Below are 15,693 nucleotides of genomic sequence, written 5' to 3'. Positions count from 1 at the left end.
CTCAAATAAATGGAAAAATGGTAACATTCCAGATAGATCATTCCCCTAATGAAAACTGAATTAGAATACAGCTTGACAAAATTTATCTGAAACACAGAAAACAAACTATAATAAAATATAAACTTCCTCCCCATGGCAACATCTATCCCATTAAAAACTCTACCATTTATCCCAATAAAGATTCCAAACAGCTGTGCTAGCCCATCTCAATCTGACCTTAATAGGATCTCTTAAAGTACCCTTAACAAACTCAAACTGCCAACATTGGCATCATTTAAGCTTCTCTGATACATCAGGAAAATAGAAGAGATATGATTTATGACATCTTTGACCACCTACTTGCTGGTGAGACCAGGTTGCAAACACTTGTCTATCTAATCTACCCATTATTTGTATTTATAGAGCACCCTTCATGGTAGTATCTCAGCATAGTATCATTGAGTGACTGAAAACCATTACAATCTAATAGATGTTGGGAGACCCAAAGTGAAAATGGTGGTGGTTACGCTAACCCAGGAGAATAAAAATAAAAGCCACCACAGATTTTGCAATAATGTCATGCAGTTTCCTGTTGTTCTTTGTCCAACAGAATACAGAGCCTTTCACCCCTAGGACGCTAGTCCAAGTCCAATTCAATTTTCTGCATGTTTCCTTTAGGGTTGAAACCTTCCAGGTTTGGTCTGAGTCTAAAGGTGATTTTTTTTTAAATTTTAATTTGAGAAAATCCACTTAATATGTTTCTGAGTTTAGTTAAGGTTTCTTTCAAGCCCCTCCAGCAAAGGCAGCCCAAAGGAACATACAGAATTAGCATAATTTCTGAATGCCCTATGCAGTGTCTATCAATCAGGTTTGTGGCTGCCATGACCAGCTGCTGTACCCACATCGAGGAGGATTTGCAGGCAGTTTGGGTCAGATTTTACAGGAGTTAGGCACTGAGGTGCTTTTTGAAAATCCTACTAAGCACCTATCTGCATCTTTGGGTGCCTAAATACCCTTTAAAAATATGAGCATAAATCAGGAGTAACTCCAGATGAGTCAGTGGAATTCCACTACTGAAAAACTAGCAAATAAGACCAGAATTGGACAATATTGGGGGGGGGGTTCAAAGTCAAACTCTTAAATATTACAGAAATCATGGTGGTGACCGCTCACATTCATAAGTAATAATGTTCTTGTATTCTAAAGTAGCAGCCTCAAACACTGCTACTTGCAGTAGTGTTACTGCAGTATCTGCAGTAGTGTTACTGCCAATCAGCAGTGATAGATAGAGTAGATCACATGTCTATCCAAGCCTTTTCAGAGTTATGCTGATTTCCTGTGGCGTGGGTTTTGGGCCTGCTTGCAGGTGCCAGGCAGAGCAATCGTGTTGCCACACTGTGCTGTGGTGCTGTGTTATTCCAATCAGCACATTGGCACTCAGGTGGAACTCTGTCACAGTCTGATGTTCACACTTTCTTGGGTTGGGGTCACAATCTCCTAGCACTGTGAAAGGGAAGGGAACAGCTACCACCAATAGCATGGACATGGGGCAACCTGTGGGAGACTACATGGCATTCATTCCCTATATTCCTGATCCACCATCTTGTGCACCAGAGTGTTGGTTTTTTTTAAACGTCTGTAGCTCTTATTGTTATGAAGATAGACTTACTTTATATTTTGGAAGTTAACTGATTCAGTGACTTCTGCCTCCGTTTTCTGGACCCGAGACAATAGCTTTGAGGGGTGTGAACTGCCTCATTAATCTCCGTGAGGTTTTAACTGAGCGATCCAATTATGAGAATTCAAATGCCAGCGTCGCTGACTGTCTCACGGCTCCTCCAAGCGGGTACGAAAGGAGAAAAGGACCATGCCATGACTATCCCCACGCTTCGCTGTAAGGGACAGCGCATGTTCGGGCCAGGCCCGGGTGGCGCTCCACAGAGCACCCCACTCGGTCATCTCCAGAGTCAGAGAGGAGCCTCGCCCGGCCGAACACAGCGGGGCACCCAAGCTCCGTGGGCGAGCCCAGCAGGGCACCTGAGCCCCACCGGGCCGCGAAACCAGCCTTGACATGGGCACAACGCCCTGTGAGCAGCACCTGCCTCTGGCATCCCCACCGGCCGGAGCTAAGAAAGGCTCCACCCCAGCTCTGACCCCGCAGCTCTGGCGGGAGCTGCCTGTCACGGTTCAGTAAAGCCAAGCACGCCGAGGGTAACAGGCAAACGAGCGGGTAGCTGCCCGCCGTAAAGAACCGTCCCCTCAGACGCCCCCGTGCGCTTTCTCACGCCCGCGCAGTCCAGCACTGCGCCTGCGCAATTGCCGCCCCTTCCCCGTCGACGCAGACCGCGCCTGCGCAGTGAGTCTCCATCGCCTTGGACCGTCGCTAGGTGACGTAGTTTACAGCTGCGCAGTGAGTTTCCCCCTCCCTCCGCCCCCCGTAGCGGAAGTGGCTGGGGACTGGGAGCTCCAGTTCCGTCTCGGTGTTGTTCGCGCTCCACAAAATGGCGAAGATCGCCAAGACCCACGAAGGTGAGAAACGGAGCCACCCCCGCTCGGGTGCGCGCGCCTTGCGGTCCCCGTGCCACGCGGCGCCGGGCCCGGTTGACCGTCGGGGAGAGGGGGCAGCGCAGGCCGCGGCGAGCTCTGGGGGGGGGGGAAGAGCGGGCGAGTGGGCAAGGCCTGTGTGTAATGGCGTCTCTGCCTGCGTCTGCTCCAGGCCCCCCCCACACACACACCCCACCCCGACCTGGCACCATCCCGGCCGCCCCGCTGCAGGGGGAGCGGCGATGGGTTAGCGGCGGGCCCCGAGCGAGGAGAGCGCGGGTGGTGGACGCCGTAACGCGGGGGCGGGCGGAGAGGGGCACGAAGGCGACGCGGAGCCTGGCGGGAACGGCAGCGCTTCGTTTTTTGAAGGTGACGTCTGGCCCGCGAGCCCCCGGTCCGCGTCGGGTCGGAGCCCTGCTCTGGCCCGCGCAGTCGCCTCCCCGGCTCCGTGCAGCGGGGAGCCATGTGCGGATCCAGCCTGGATGTGATTCAATGACGGAAACCCCGCCTCGCTCTCCAGGCTCTCGGCGTCTTCACACTCTCGTTGCCTTTCGTTTAGAAATGCAAACACGGGTTATTGTCTCCTACTGACGAACAAGTGTTGTATCAAAGCTAGGTGGTGGTATTCCCGCGTTTACAGATGGCTGCATCGCAATCCTGCAAACGCTTATTAAATACTGCACGTTACAATTTACTGTCCTTCCACACCAGAGACTGCGAATTGGTAACACTAGTTGATCTTCTTGCGTAGTCTCTTTCTCGCTCGACCTCCTCAGTATTAATAGTATTTATTTTGTAATAAAGTAGTTGATACTGGATTGCTAGGTAGAATAGACACACTCCTTACTTATATAGTGTCAAGGTGTAATGTTGTTCCTGAAATATTGTTAGTCACTCTGCCCATGTGAGGTTATACAGTAATCTGTCATATCCTGATGAGAGCCCAGTTCTACATGGGAGGAGCACTGTTGACTTCATTGAGGCTCTGAGTGAGTGTAAAAGGATCTCTTCAAGCACAGTCGGTTGCAGGATTGGGCCCTTAATTTGTCATTATTGTAGCTGCTTTTATAAAAGGCTTATTTGGGTTACTTGTAGCCAGATTCATTTCCCCAACCGAGCATACGCAAAAACTGCCTTGCAGGATGTCTGCAATACTTCCTGCTCCTGAAATAGCTTTAATGCAAACTGAGAAATAACTAATAGAACAAGAGCACTTAGTCCACCACACACACAAACAATTTCTATTTGAATGCATCATACATGACTCTCAAAATTAAGGGTGTTGATCTGCCAGGATTTGTCTGTGCTACCAACCTTCATAACCATAATTTACTAGTGCAGCTCCACTGGTGGTTGTGATGGTGGCTCCTGTAATGCAGACAGGGTGCACATGTTACTACTGAATTATGTGTAAATGATGAATTAGTTGCAGAGTTTTCTACTTCAGAGGAATGCCTGTGCATGAATGCGAGCTCTTGGGAGCTCTTAATAGTTCACAAGAGCTGCAGATCTTGTTCCAGTTTGAGGGACAAGACACAGGAAAGCTTACATTATTTTGTCACGGAGGCTTTCTTTTTCTAAAGTTTGCAATGAGTCAGTGCTCTGTAGTATACATAACATATTTATTCAGGTGAAGTGAACTTGCAATTTTTCCACCTTCCTCTGCAGCATGGGGTGCAGGTCATTTGTTGGGATTACCTGGGTATATCTAGCTTTATTAGTTCCTGGTCATTTTCAGGGGCCTTGGACATTGATGCACCTCAATCCCTCCTATTTTATGCCTGTGGGCTGTAATACCTTGGTCTAATTTCAGTTATTGGGTGTAGTGTATAATGCTGGGGTGATGTTGGTGGCCTATGAATGTACAGGATGTCAGACTGAATAATCTGGTGGTCCCTTTTGGCCTTCAGCTCTATGGCTGTGTGGCCATGTCTACCCTATGGGGACTATAGCAGCATGGTTACAGTGCTGTAGCCATGCCAGCATAGGTCCATAGTGTAGATGCAGCATACAGTGACAGAAGGTGGTTTCCTGTCACTGTAGGAATGCCACCTGTCTGCTGTGGATTTGGTCAGCATAGGTACAGCACTCAGGGTTGTGGATTGTTCAAACCCCTGAGTACCATAGTGACAGGTTTCAGAGGAACAGCCGTGTTAGTCTGTATTCGCAAAAAGAAAAGGAGTACTTGTGGCACCTTAGAGACTAACCAATTTATTTGAGCATGAGCTTTCGTGAGCTACAGCTCACTTCATCAGATGTTTACCGTGGAAACTGCAGCAGACTTTCTGTGTGTATATAAAGTCTGCTGCAGTTTCCACGGTAAACATCTGATGAAGTGAGCTGTAGCTCACGAAAGCTCATGCTCAAATAAATTGGTTAGTCTCTAAGGTGCCACAAGTACTCCTTTTCTTTTTGAGTACCATAGGTGTGTCAATCTAAATTTTGAGTATAGATAAGGCCTATCATTGTGCAGAGAATCTGAGTATTCAGTGGGTTGCCGGGGATACTGAGTTTCTTCAGTGTCTTTTCTGTGCTACCAGACTTCATAACCATAATTTACCAAAAATGGTAACAATACAAATATAAATTCCAGTCTTGCAAACATACATATGATTAATTTAACCAGCTTCATACTCCATTGGCTTTAAAGGGACTATGGACTAAGCATGAGCATGTTTGCGGGGTTGGTTAGTCTAATTGCCAAGGTGTTAGCTTTGGATCACAAATGAAATGAGTTTTTGTTTCATACTAGTTCTCATAGTATATTGTCAACATGAATAACCACATTTGTGTTTTGGAAATACTTCTTTGGTAGTGTATTCAGTGTTACAACTGCGGAGTGTTGTAGTATATAGCTAAATGTTCCAAGAAGGATGTCTGAGAAAAAATATATCATAAAGCAATTTTCCAGGGATCAGAACAGAGAGATTAACAGCTTCAAATTCTTATTGTCAACTGGATAATTTAAAGGGAAGCTGTCAGGTATATTTTTGCTTTTTTGAGCACCTAAAAGTGATTAGCTAGAAACAAAAGTGAAACTGAATAATTATGCTCAATGTCCAGACTAAGGTTTTGTCTTCACTACGGACCTTATAGCAGCACAGCTGTACCACTACGTAATTAAACTACCCCCAAATACGACCAGCATAATTAAACTACCCCCAATGAGTGGTGTTAGCTGTGTTGGCAGAGTTTTTTTTACAACCCTGACCAAGAAAAGTTTTACTGACAAGTGGTAGTGTAGACAAAGCCTAACTGAAGTAGACAAAAAATAAACAGAGTGAATTGGGAAAAGTAAATTAAACTAAAAATATTTCTTCTTTAATATAATACATTAATACAAGACCAGATTCTTATACCTTTTCTCACATTGAATAGAACCCTATGCCACAAGCAGTCAATTGAAGTAAATGGAGCTGTTTGTGGAGTAAGGTATTAACAATGTGAATTAGGTTATCACATTCTGGCGTATGTGGGGGGAAAAATGCTTTTTCCAAATTATTTTTAACTTGAAGATATCAGTTGTGTTTGTAAAGACTCAGTGCTCAATACCCGTTTTTATAGCTAAATAATACTCATGATGCTATGCTTTATTTAAATACCATGGTTTATAAAAGTTACAAAATAGGGTGAAATGCAGAAAAGGAAGAATTAATACTTTCATGCTGTCAGATATTATAATTTTCTTTTTCAATATTAAAAGCAAAGAAAGAATTGGAATGCAGTTTTCTTTTGAGAAAAGGATAGTTCCTCTTCAAACTTAAATTAACAACTCTATATATTTATATTAAGATCCCAAATCAGTAAGGCACTTAAGCAAATGTTTTGCTGAATCAGGCCTGAGATGACGATTGTTTAATTTCGTCAGAATTTTTCAGGATAAATAGGAAAGTCACCAAGCTCATTAACTGTCTTTAAAAAAGCCTTTTAACTGATCTTAAACTAAAGTCTTTGGTGCCTAACATAGTACTTTTTAAATATGCAATCATGCTACCTGTCTTTGATTTTCTACACTAAGCGGGGCTGTGTCTGATCAGGAGTTGGATGAGTTATCTCTTACAAAAAACCCTTGCTGAAGCTTGCCTCTGCGATGTTCACTGAGCTTTTCCTTTTAAAGGGGTGTCTTCACTGGACTGTATTGCCACAAAACTTTCACTATTGCTACAACATGTTCAGTTCTATTGGTAGTAGGACTGATAAGGCTTCAGAGGGTTGTTTTAAGCACTGTCACACAAACTGATCTACACAACATAGTCCTTAAGACGTGACAGATATTGATGCCTTGGCTATTTGAATGCTATCTTGGGGTAACTGAACCACTGGTAATTATGGGAAATTTTTGCAGTATGTTCCTGTTGAAAACAACCAGTTGTGTGGGTACACAAGGAATGCAGAATTGGGGCTTAAATCAATGCTGATCTTACACTAAGAGGCACTGTGGTGTTTTAGTTACTGTCTTTTTGAAAAGAGATAAAGTACTAGTCTGCTGTGAAAAATATCATAAAAGTGGCATGGTGAGGTTCCATAGTCATTGTATCTTAATGATTCCATATCAGATTTGCTCAGTTTACAATTAAAATCCATTTTTCTGTCTAGCAGCCCTGAAAACTGCACCTGAGTCCTCAGACTGGGTTCTTTAATTCTCACACATGATAATCAGTTATAAGGATTTGTCAGGTCAAATTATTCCCTCAGTTGCAGATGTACAAAACATTCCCTCATAATTCCTACCATAATTTGACCTGCTGTGTTTTTTAATTATTAGTGACAGTGTGTGAGAGGAAAGGAATCCCGCTTTGATTTCAGATACAATTAAAAAGATGTTTTTTTCTAAACTAAGCCATTTTTATGTGGAATCGGTGACCCACTATAAACCTGGAATCCTAAAAGGCCATTTTCAGAGACACTTCAAAGTTAGCTTGATTTGACTCTGTTTCTATGTGACCCAAGATTTCAAGATTTTAAAATAAGTTTTAAAAAACTTATTTTAAATAGTTTTTAATGAAAGTAAAGTTTTAGGCAGCAGGCTGGGTCACAAATCATGTAAAATTTTAAAAACTAAACAATTTTTAATTTAGTTTTAAAAATTTTACATGAATTGTGACCCAGATTGGTGTCTAATGCAAGATAACTGGAAAATAAAACTGACAAATCCATTCATCCTGGAAAGTAGAAATGAAATGAAGAGTAATAATAAAGAACACAAACAGTGAAAGGTTTTAAAAAATCCTTTCAGTTTTAATTATTCCTAAGATGATATACGAGCTGACAGTGCTTCTTAAAAATTGAGCATTAGACCACTTGTGGTCATTACAAATGTTTATGGGATTTCTGCAAGTGTGGGGTATAAACCCAGTGTTCTGGTCAAGTATTGGGTTGCCTAATTGTTTGGTCTGCTGAAATTGCCTCCTCCAGTTTTGATCAGATAATATCTTAAAATATCTCTCTATTGAAATGAAGTACCATAGGAGTGCAAATACAGCCAGAGGTTTTGTGGGGATTTCTTTCCTCTTTGCTGATGAATCCACATCTTTGCTATCGTTTTATTTTGAGTAATTGTAATATTAAATTATAATTGCAAGTTTAATACTTGGTGTGGCATTTAAAGTGGCAGGAGCACACTATAATCCCATTTACAGTTATAGCCTCTAACAGTTCTAGGGGCAAATAGTTCCTTATTTTTTGTTTTCTGATTTGTTTGGGAATATAATGGAGTTGCGATTTGAGTCTTCTGGAGGTATTGCATATCTGGCATTGTTATAGTTTTATTATCACTCTAATTGATTTAGGGCCTGATCCTGCTTACATTGAAGACAGTGGCAAGGCTCCCTAAAAACCAAATGTCTTTTACATTTTTTTTTCCTAAAGCTTGGCAAACAATGAAATGTTGATAGATTTCAGTCACAGCTAAGGCGGTTTTATTTGTGACTGTCTCCCTTTTTGTCCTCAAACAGAATTACAAACAGAAAAAATGTCCCTGAGATACATTTTATTCCCCCCCACACACACACAATTCATGGACAGAGAACTCTGTTAATGCACAGTTAAGGGTCCTAGAGGTTTCTAGTGTCCTTCCCAAAAACAGAGTTCAGAAAAATACAGATTTCTGATAGCCAAGAAATACAGTGTTAGGGTAAACACTGCCGCACCCTTAACTCTGCTGTCCTGGAGCTACAGTAGTCACTGGGAGTTATCTTCATGCACACAAGCTGTATTTACTGTGTTAGATGGATTACTTGAAGCAGCTTGGCAGAGCTGTGTGATTTTTTGTTGGGGGGGCCATGCTTGAGTCCTTGACCCTCATTTGTGATCAAAGGAAAGATGAGCATGTGTGCCTTGAGAGATCCAGTATGCTTAATTTCACAAATCAAAACAATGATTTAAATCACCAAGTGCAAAGCGTCAATTTACGTAATTGATTTTAGTCAACTTTTCAATTTTTTAACTTATTTTCTAAAGAAAGGTGCTTTCTCATTGGTTGATCTAACCATTAAAATGGGTTGATTTACTACCCATTGGAAGATGACTATATAGATATTTATTTAAGTAAATATATAGCTTAATATCTTCAGATTCTTTTTAATTTTATATTTTTAGTATGTTAAATGGTGAATGATATATTTCTCATTAACTATCCAATTAACTTTTTGCTCATGGTTTGTGTCAACCTGCGTTAAGATGGTAACTGGAATTAAATATGCAAAACAGCATATAAAATTTATTTTTAATAAACAGAACAACCTTAAATGTTTCAGATACTAAAACTTCTCTTGTCAAAAACATGTTTCACATTCACAATTCAATAATAATGTTAAGCCTTAACGTATTTTGTATTTAATTTCAGATTTTATTTTTAAACAGGTTTATTTAAAAGAAAAAAAACTTACTATAATTTAAATAGCAATCAGAAGATTTCATTGAAATAATTTTTTAATTTTTTAAACAAAATCATCAACTTTTATACTCCTCGGTAGGTTGTCAGAATCAGGATACAAGAACTTCTTGCCAAGGGGATTGTCAGCAGTTAGGTGACAGATTGAGCATGGTCAGTGGGTTTGATGAAGGGCAAGTGAAAGTATAGTGTTAGGTGCCAGTTTATCTTTCTAGATACATAAAGGTGAAGGGGTTGTAAAATTTAAGTAATGTGTGTTTTGTGCAATAGGCTAAGTGTTTGAGTGTAGGGCAAGTGTTGGTAGTGCCTGTTCATTACACTGGAAAGGTAGAGTGTGGGTATATATGTGATTACTGTGTTGGGCCATCACTCAGAGGGCAGAGTTAAAATTGCATGGACATGTATCATAACTCTGTATTTCCTGCTTTCCAGAAGTTTGAGATTGCCGAACTTGAATTGCTGGAATGGCATGAGATACCACTGGGCAACCTTAGCTCTGTGTTAGCAAGTCCTTTGTGAGTGAATTTCCGAGGGTTGTATTTTTAAAAAACAGAAAAATGTTGGTAGGAGTTACTGGTCGTTTAGGCAGTTGTAATGTAAGTGTGTAGTTGAAATGGTACTGCTGCCAGGTAATGATAATACCTAGCTCTTATGTAGCACTTTTCATCAGTTGGTCTCAAAAGAAATTTACCAAGGAGAAAAATATCATGATCTCCATTACACAGATGGAGAAAGTGAGGCCCAGAGCAGTGAGGTGAGTTGGCCAAGGTGAGCCAGCATGCTAGTGGCAGAAATGGGAATAGAACCCAGACTTTCCGAGTTCCAGTCCATTGTTCACCCCATAGGCCACATGGTTGCTGTGATTCCTAAGTGCCCCACCCCCCATACACTTTGTTATAGTCGAGTGGGATAATGTTTGTACTTTGAAATGGTTGGAATGCATGTCAGTGGGGCCAGTGAGAGAAATCTGACATGGTTTATGTCTAAAAAAACTTGATGGTTTTGTTACGTGCTAGTTACAGTAACTTCAAGTGTGTGAAAGAAGACTGGTGTGTTTCTCTCCTTCCCGGCAACGTAAATCCCACCCCTGCCATTTCTAGCTTATCCTCCCTTTCCTGTCCCATTAAGCCATTCACAGGCCAGGTGTGCACAAATAACATTGGTCGAATCTGTGAACCTTAATACAAGCTGGTTTTTTTTCAGATGGATTGTATCTCAGGAACCTCTTGTTCACATGACCCCAAATTTGGATAACTAAGCCAAATTTCATGAGTAAGCATGTGTATTTTAGAACACTTAGAATAATTACCCTTTAAACAGAAAAGTCTTCTCAATCTTAACAGCTGGAGAGGTGGTGCTCCACTATAATAGGTTATTAAATTAATTATCAGCAACTGCTTTGCTGTATCCAGTTTTCCAGCACAAGATAATCAAGAAAGAATAGGAGGCTTTGAGAAGTGTGAAGGAGTCCATTGATCTCCGTGTTTTAGTACTCAGGAGAGCACCCCATGGAGATGAATGCAGCCTGAAACAGTAGCTCTGAGAGGTGTGAACTTCTGTGTTCATCTGAGGCCTTGTCTACACTACAAATTATATCAATCTATATTACATCAGTATACAGCTGCTGCAGTAATTCAATTGCTTTTGCATGTCCACACTATGCTCCTTGTGTCTAGGGTAACCAGATGGCCCTATATTAGGGGCTTTGTCTTTTTTACGCAATTATATCCCTCGCTCTCCTGCCCCAGAAAAGTGTCCCAATTTTTCACACTTGCTATCTTGTCACCCTACTATGTCAGCGGTGCACGTCCTCACTGGCTGCACTTGCATCTATGCAGAGAGCAGTGTCCATAGGTAGCTATCCCACTGTGCAACGTGCCACCATTTAGTGCAGGAGGGTTTTGCAATGCCTGATGGGGCCAAACGAGTCACACAGGGGTGACTGGGAACATGATTTCATCATCTCATAATGCAATGTTCTTCATCCCATGATGTTTTGTGCCTCTTTTCAAAATCCCCGCAAACCTGCACGTCCCTTCTCACTGTCTGCCATGTGTGTCAGAAGTATGGATCCTGCACAGCTCTACTGTTGTGATGAGCGTTGCAAGCATGGGGCACCTGATCTTGCAATATTTGCAAAGCAACCAGAGGAGCTGCGGGGAACATGACAATTCCTTGGCGGCTAGGTTTCTGTGGGATGTAGAAAGAAACAACACAAAGTTATTGGCGGTATTCACGGAGCAGCTGCAGATGGTGGAGCGCTGGTTGTGGACCCAGTAAATGAGCACGACTGTTGGGTTTGCACTGTCATACAGGTTTTGGATAAGGAGCAGTAGCTGCAGAATTTTCGTATGCACAAAGCCACATTCTTGGATCTGTGTGCAGAGCCCTCCAGCACAGTGACACCAAAATGAGATCTTCACTGACAGAGGAGGAGCAAGTGGTGATTGCTCTGTGGGAACTTGCAATGCCCGATTACTACCAAACAGTCAAAGGACTGTGACTCTGGGCAATGTGCAGAACATTATGGTTTTGCAGCAATAGGATTCCCAAACTGCGGTGGAGCGATACGGAGATGCATGCCATCTATTTTGTCCCCAAACCACCGTGCCACAGAGTACAGCAACAGAAAGGACTACTTTTCTGTGGTAATGCAAGCATTAGTGGATCACTGGGGACACTTCACCAGCATCAGTGTGGGCTGATCAGAGAACATGCATGACGTACGCATCTTTAAGAACACAGGTTCTGGTCAGAAAGCTGCAAGCAGAGACTTTCTTTCCAGACTGGTGGATTATCATTGGGGATGTTGAAATGCCAATAGTGATTTTGGGAGACCCAACCTACCCATTACTCCCATGGCTCAGGAAGCTGTACACCAGCTGCTTCAACAGTACCAAGGAGTGCTTCAGTTACAGGCTCAGCGGATGCAGAATGACAGTTGAATGTACCTTTGGCTGTTTGAAAGGTTGCTGGTGATGTTTACTCACAAGACTGAAACTCAGTGAAAAAAAATCCCAATAGTTATAGCTACCTTCTGTGTCCTGCATAATATCTATGAAGCAAAGGGGGGAACATTTCTGCTGCAGGGGAGGAGACGTGAAGGTAGAATGGCTATCTCCTGATTTTGGGCAGCTAGATATCAGAGCAGTAAGAAGAGCTCAAGCTAGAGCTATTCGGCGCACAGAGGCTTTGGCTATGTCTACACTACTGCGGTACGCAACTCCAGCTATGTATCTTTGGTTGAGTTACCACGGGGTCTACACGCGGGGGGTCAATGGGAGATTTTTCTCCCCTTGACTTACCTTACCTTGCTCTTCTAGTCAGGGGTACAGTACAGGGCTTGACTGGAGAGCGATCTGCAGTCAATTTGACGGTCTTCACTGGACCCGCTAAACCAACCACCCGTGAATCGATATCAGAGCGTTGATCCCCACAGTAGTGTAGACCTGCCCTTTGGAAGACCATTTCCTTAGTGAGCTCCAGTAACGTGTGCTGCTGTAGTGCGCTCTGCGTGGCATTGCTCTTTTGCACCCTGGTCTGAACCTTGTAATGAGTGCTGTGTGTATGTGCAGTAATATAACATTGTAAATGCACCTATTACTATTGTCTGTGAATGATGTCAGCCCTACCCAGCATATGTTGTGAACTAATAAAGATGAATTAAGTTTCCAAAAATAGACTTATTCCTTTATTCCATACCCGTGCAGACAGACATATTTATAGCTGAATAAAACTTAATAATAGGAAACGGGTTAGTGATAACTAGCTAGCTAAGATAAATGTCGAACAGTTGAGGCCATTTTAGGCATGATCAGAACTTTGGTTTAATCCTTAAGTCTGCTCAAAAAAGTTGATAGAATATGTCAGCCTTAAGAACAGACTTGGGCATGGGTTTAGGGTAAGTGAGCCAAATTTGGGGGGAGGGTTCCTAAGATATAGCCTATCCCATCTGTGATACAACAAATTGCAAGGCATGCAGATTTTAGAGAATTTAGAAGAGTTTACCTTTAGACAGAAAGTTCTTACCTCATGAATAATTACAGTGGGGCTATATGACAGGTTTCAGAGTAGCAGCCGTGTTAGTCTGTATTCGCAAAAAGAAAAGGAGGACTTGTGGCACCTTAGAGACTAACCAATTTATTTGAGCATAAGCTTTTGTGAGCTACAGCTCACTTCATCGGATGCATTCAGTGGAAAATACAGTGAGGAGATTGATATACACACAGAACATGAAAAAATGGGTGTTACCATACACACTATAAGGAGAGTGATCACTTAAGATGAGCTATTACCGGCAGGAAAGCGGGGGGGAGAAAACCTTTTGTAGTGATAATCAAGGTAACTTTACATGTGGAATCCAGTTTGAACTATCTGAGTTGAATCATTTATTAGAAGGGTTCTAATTATATTAAACAATTTAATAAATTTTTGTATGAATATATTACATGGATTGAGGAATAGGATTAGTTTCTGCTGTCCAAACTTAAATGAGATTGCAAAATAAATATGGAAAATAATTTCCCCCAAAATATTTAGCAGAACAAAGAAAATAATGTTAGCACTAGTTGTTTTAAATAAGACTAAGATTTTGTCACGGATACTTTTTAGTAAAAGTCATGGACAGGTCATGGGCAAAAAAAGAAAAAATTAATGGAAGCCGTGACCTATTACTAAAAAGATCCATGACAAAATGGGGATCTATGGGTCTCCATACCACCTGCAACAGGCAGGTGTGCAGGGGCTAGGAGCTGCCTGTAGCAGGCAGCTGCGCAAGGGCTAGAAGCCGCTCGCAGCTCTGGGGGGCCCCATCCCCCGTGCAGCCAGGAGCTGCAGGGTTCCCCCACTGCCCCAGGAGCTTGGGGGGTACCCTGCGGCAGCCAGGAGCTGTGGGGTACCCCACTACACGCAGCGGCTTGGAGTTCTGGGGCCAGTTCTGGGGCAGGGGTACCCTATAGCTCCTTTGTGACTAACTAGTAGCCTTAGTTATAAATAAATATGAGCTATATCCTTTAGATATTGTTCTAATATAACTGTGTGCATGAGAGGTGCTACTAGAAGAGGATCGCTTCGGAATAGGGATTAAAAAATCAGTCTTTTCTATAATGTAATGTATAGTGTAATGTTCTATATTATTTGCTGGGTTTTTCTCAAATGTCTCACCACTTATCATGCTTGTAAACTTTGCTTTGACAACAAACTAGATAAGAATCTAAAGTTGATTATTTCTTCCTAGATATTGAAGCACAGATTCGAGAAATTCAAGGAAAAAAGGCTGCCCTTGATGAAGCTCAGGGAGTAGGCCTTGATTCCACAGGATACTATGATCAAGAGATTTATGGTGGCAGTGACAGCAGGTTTGCTGGATATGTGACTTCTATTGCAGCAACTGAATTAGAAGATGTAAGTGAAACATATTCTTTGATTTAGGGAAAGCAGTCAAAATAATTCAGATCTTACTTTCGTTTCTCTGAGTATTTTTTTAAATTCGTAAAATAAAAAAACTAGCAGATTATTTACAGATGGACTATTTAAAACTAAAAATTTCAAACTATGTACAATTAAAAAAATTAATTTACATAGGTTCTAAAAGTAAAAAGAGAGAAAAGAAAAGGGATTGTCTTTTTGCTCGTATTTAACTCCTCTCCTCAATAATGTCCTTAAATAAGACTGTCAAAATATTAATTCCCAATGTTTACAAAGTTTAGGCAAATATTTTAAGTCTTCACCAAAATTCTAGTTGTGTGAATAGTCACAAAATACTCATTAACTCCTCTGACTGTAAAGAAATAGACCATAAGGTTGAATAACTCAGGTATACTCTTTAAAAGAGTATATGATGTAGAGGGAAGAGTAAACAAAACAAAAATTAAGCTGATACTTGTAATTCGAAAGTTAGTTACATAGTGGATATTTTGATAGTTGCTTGCTTGTTTTTTTGTCAAGTGCTATTAGTTGTCATTAGAAGAGGTCAAAGGCTGCATTTAAAACACAGACCTCCTAATGAAGGGGATAAAGTCAATTTAATAACTGTTTTGCATATATTTCTGTTCAAATGGCTTACTTTTAATAGTTATCTAATAGTATTATTAAAACTGGCAACTGAACTGTAGCAGGGAATGTCTGTACTCAATGCAGTTAAATTACTATATGTGCAGTATATATATTGTAGGTACTTTCCACATGAGAATTTCTAATATTTTGTTTAGACTTCTGTTTGTGATTCAAAAGCTATTATTGAGTTGGCAGTTTCTTTATAAGTTTCTGATTCCTTCCAG

General features: G+C 41.5%; 1 protein-coding gene across 5 annotated transcripts in view; it reads left to right on the top strand.

Annotated features, from left to right (window-relative positions):
- Positions 1 to 2,394: 2,394 nt before the first annotated feature.
- Positions 2,395 to 15,693, top strand: part of SF3B1 (splicing factor 3b subunit 1) — a 40,116-nt gene continuing 26,817 nt past the window's right edge. For 4 of the 5 annotated variants that reach the window (XM_073306288.1, XM_073306289.1, XM_073306293.1 and 1 more), the window contains exons 1-2: positions 2,396 to 2,508; positions 14,652 to 14,818. In XM_073306288.1, the coding sequence (XP_073162389.1) occupies positions 2,481 to 2,508; positions 14,652 to 14,818 (195 nt within the window). In that variant the 5' untranslated portion in view covers positions 2,396 to 2,480. Of the gene's footprint in view, positions 2,509 to 14,651; positions 14,819 to 15,693 lie in introns of all 5 variants that reach the window. The other variant, XM_073306292.1, reaches the window with a different exon arrangement.

The sequence above is a fragment of the Lepidochelys kempii genome, chromosome 11, assembly GCF_965140265.1.
Source record: "Lepidochelys kempii isolate rLepKem1 chromosome 11, rLepKem1.hap2, whole genome shotgun sequence".
In the NCBI taxonomy this organism is placed as follows: domain Eukaryota; kingdom Metazoa; phylum Chordata; order Testudines; family Cheloniidae; genus Lepidochelys; species Lepidochelys kempii.
Note: the sequence above shows the minus strand (reverse complement) of the source record. Positions and strands in the feature narration are given on the sequence as shown.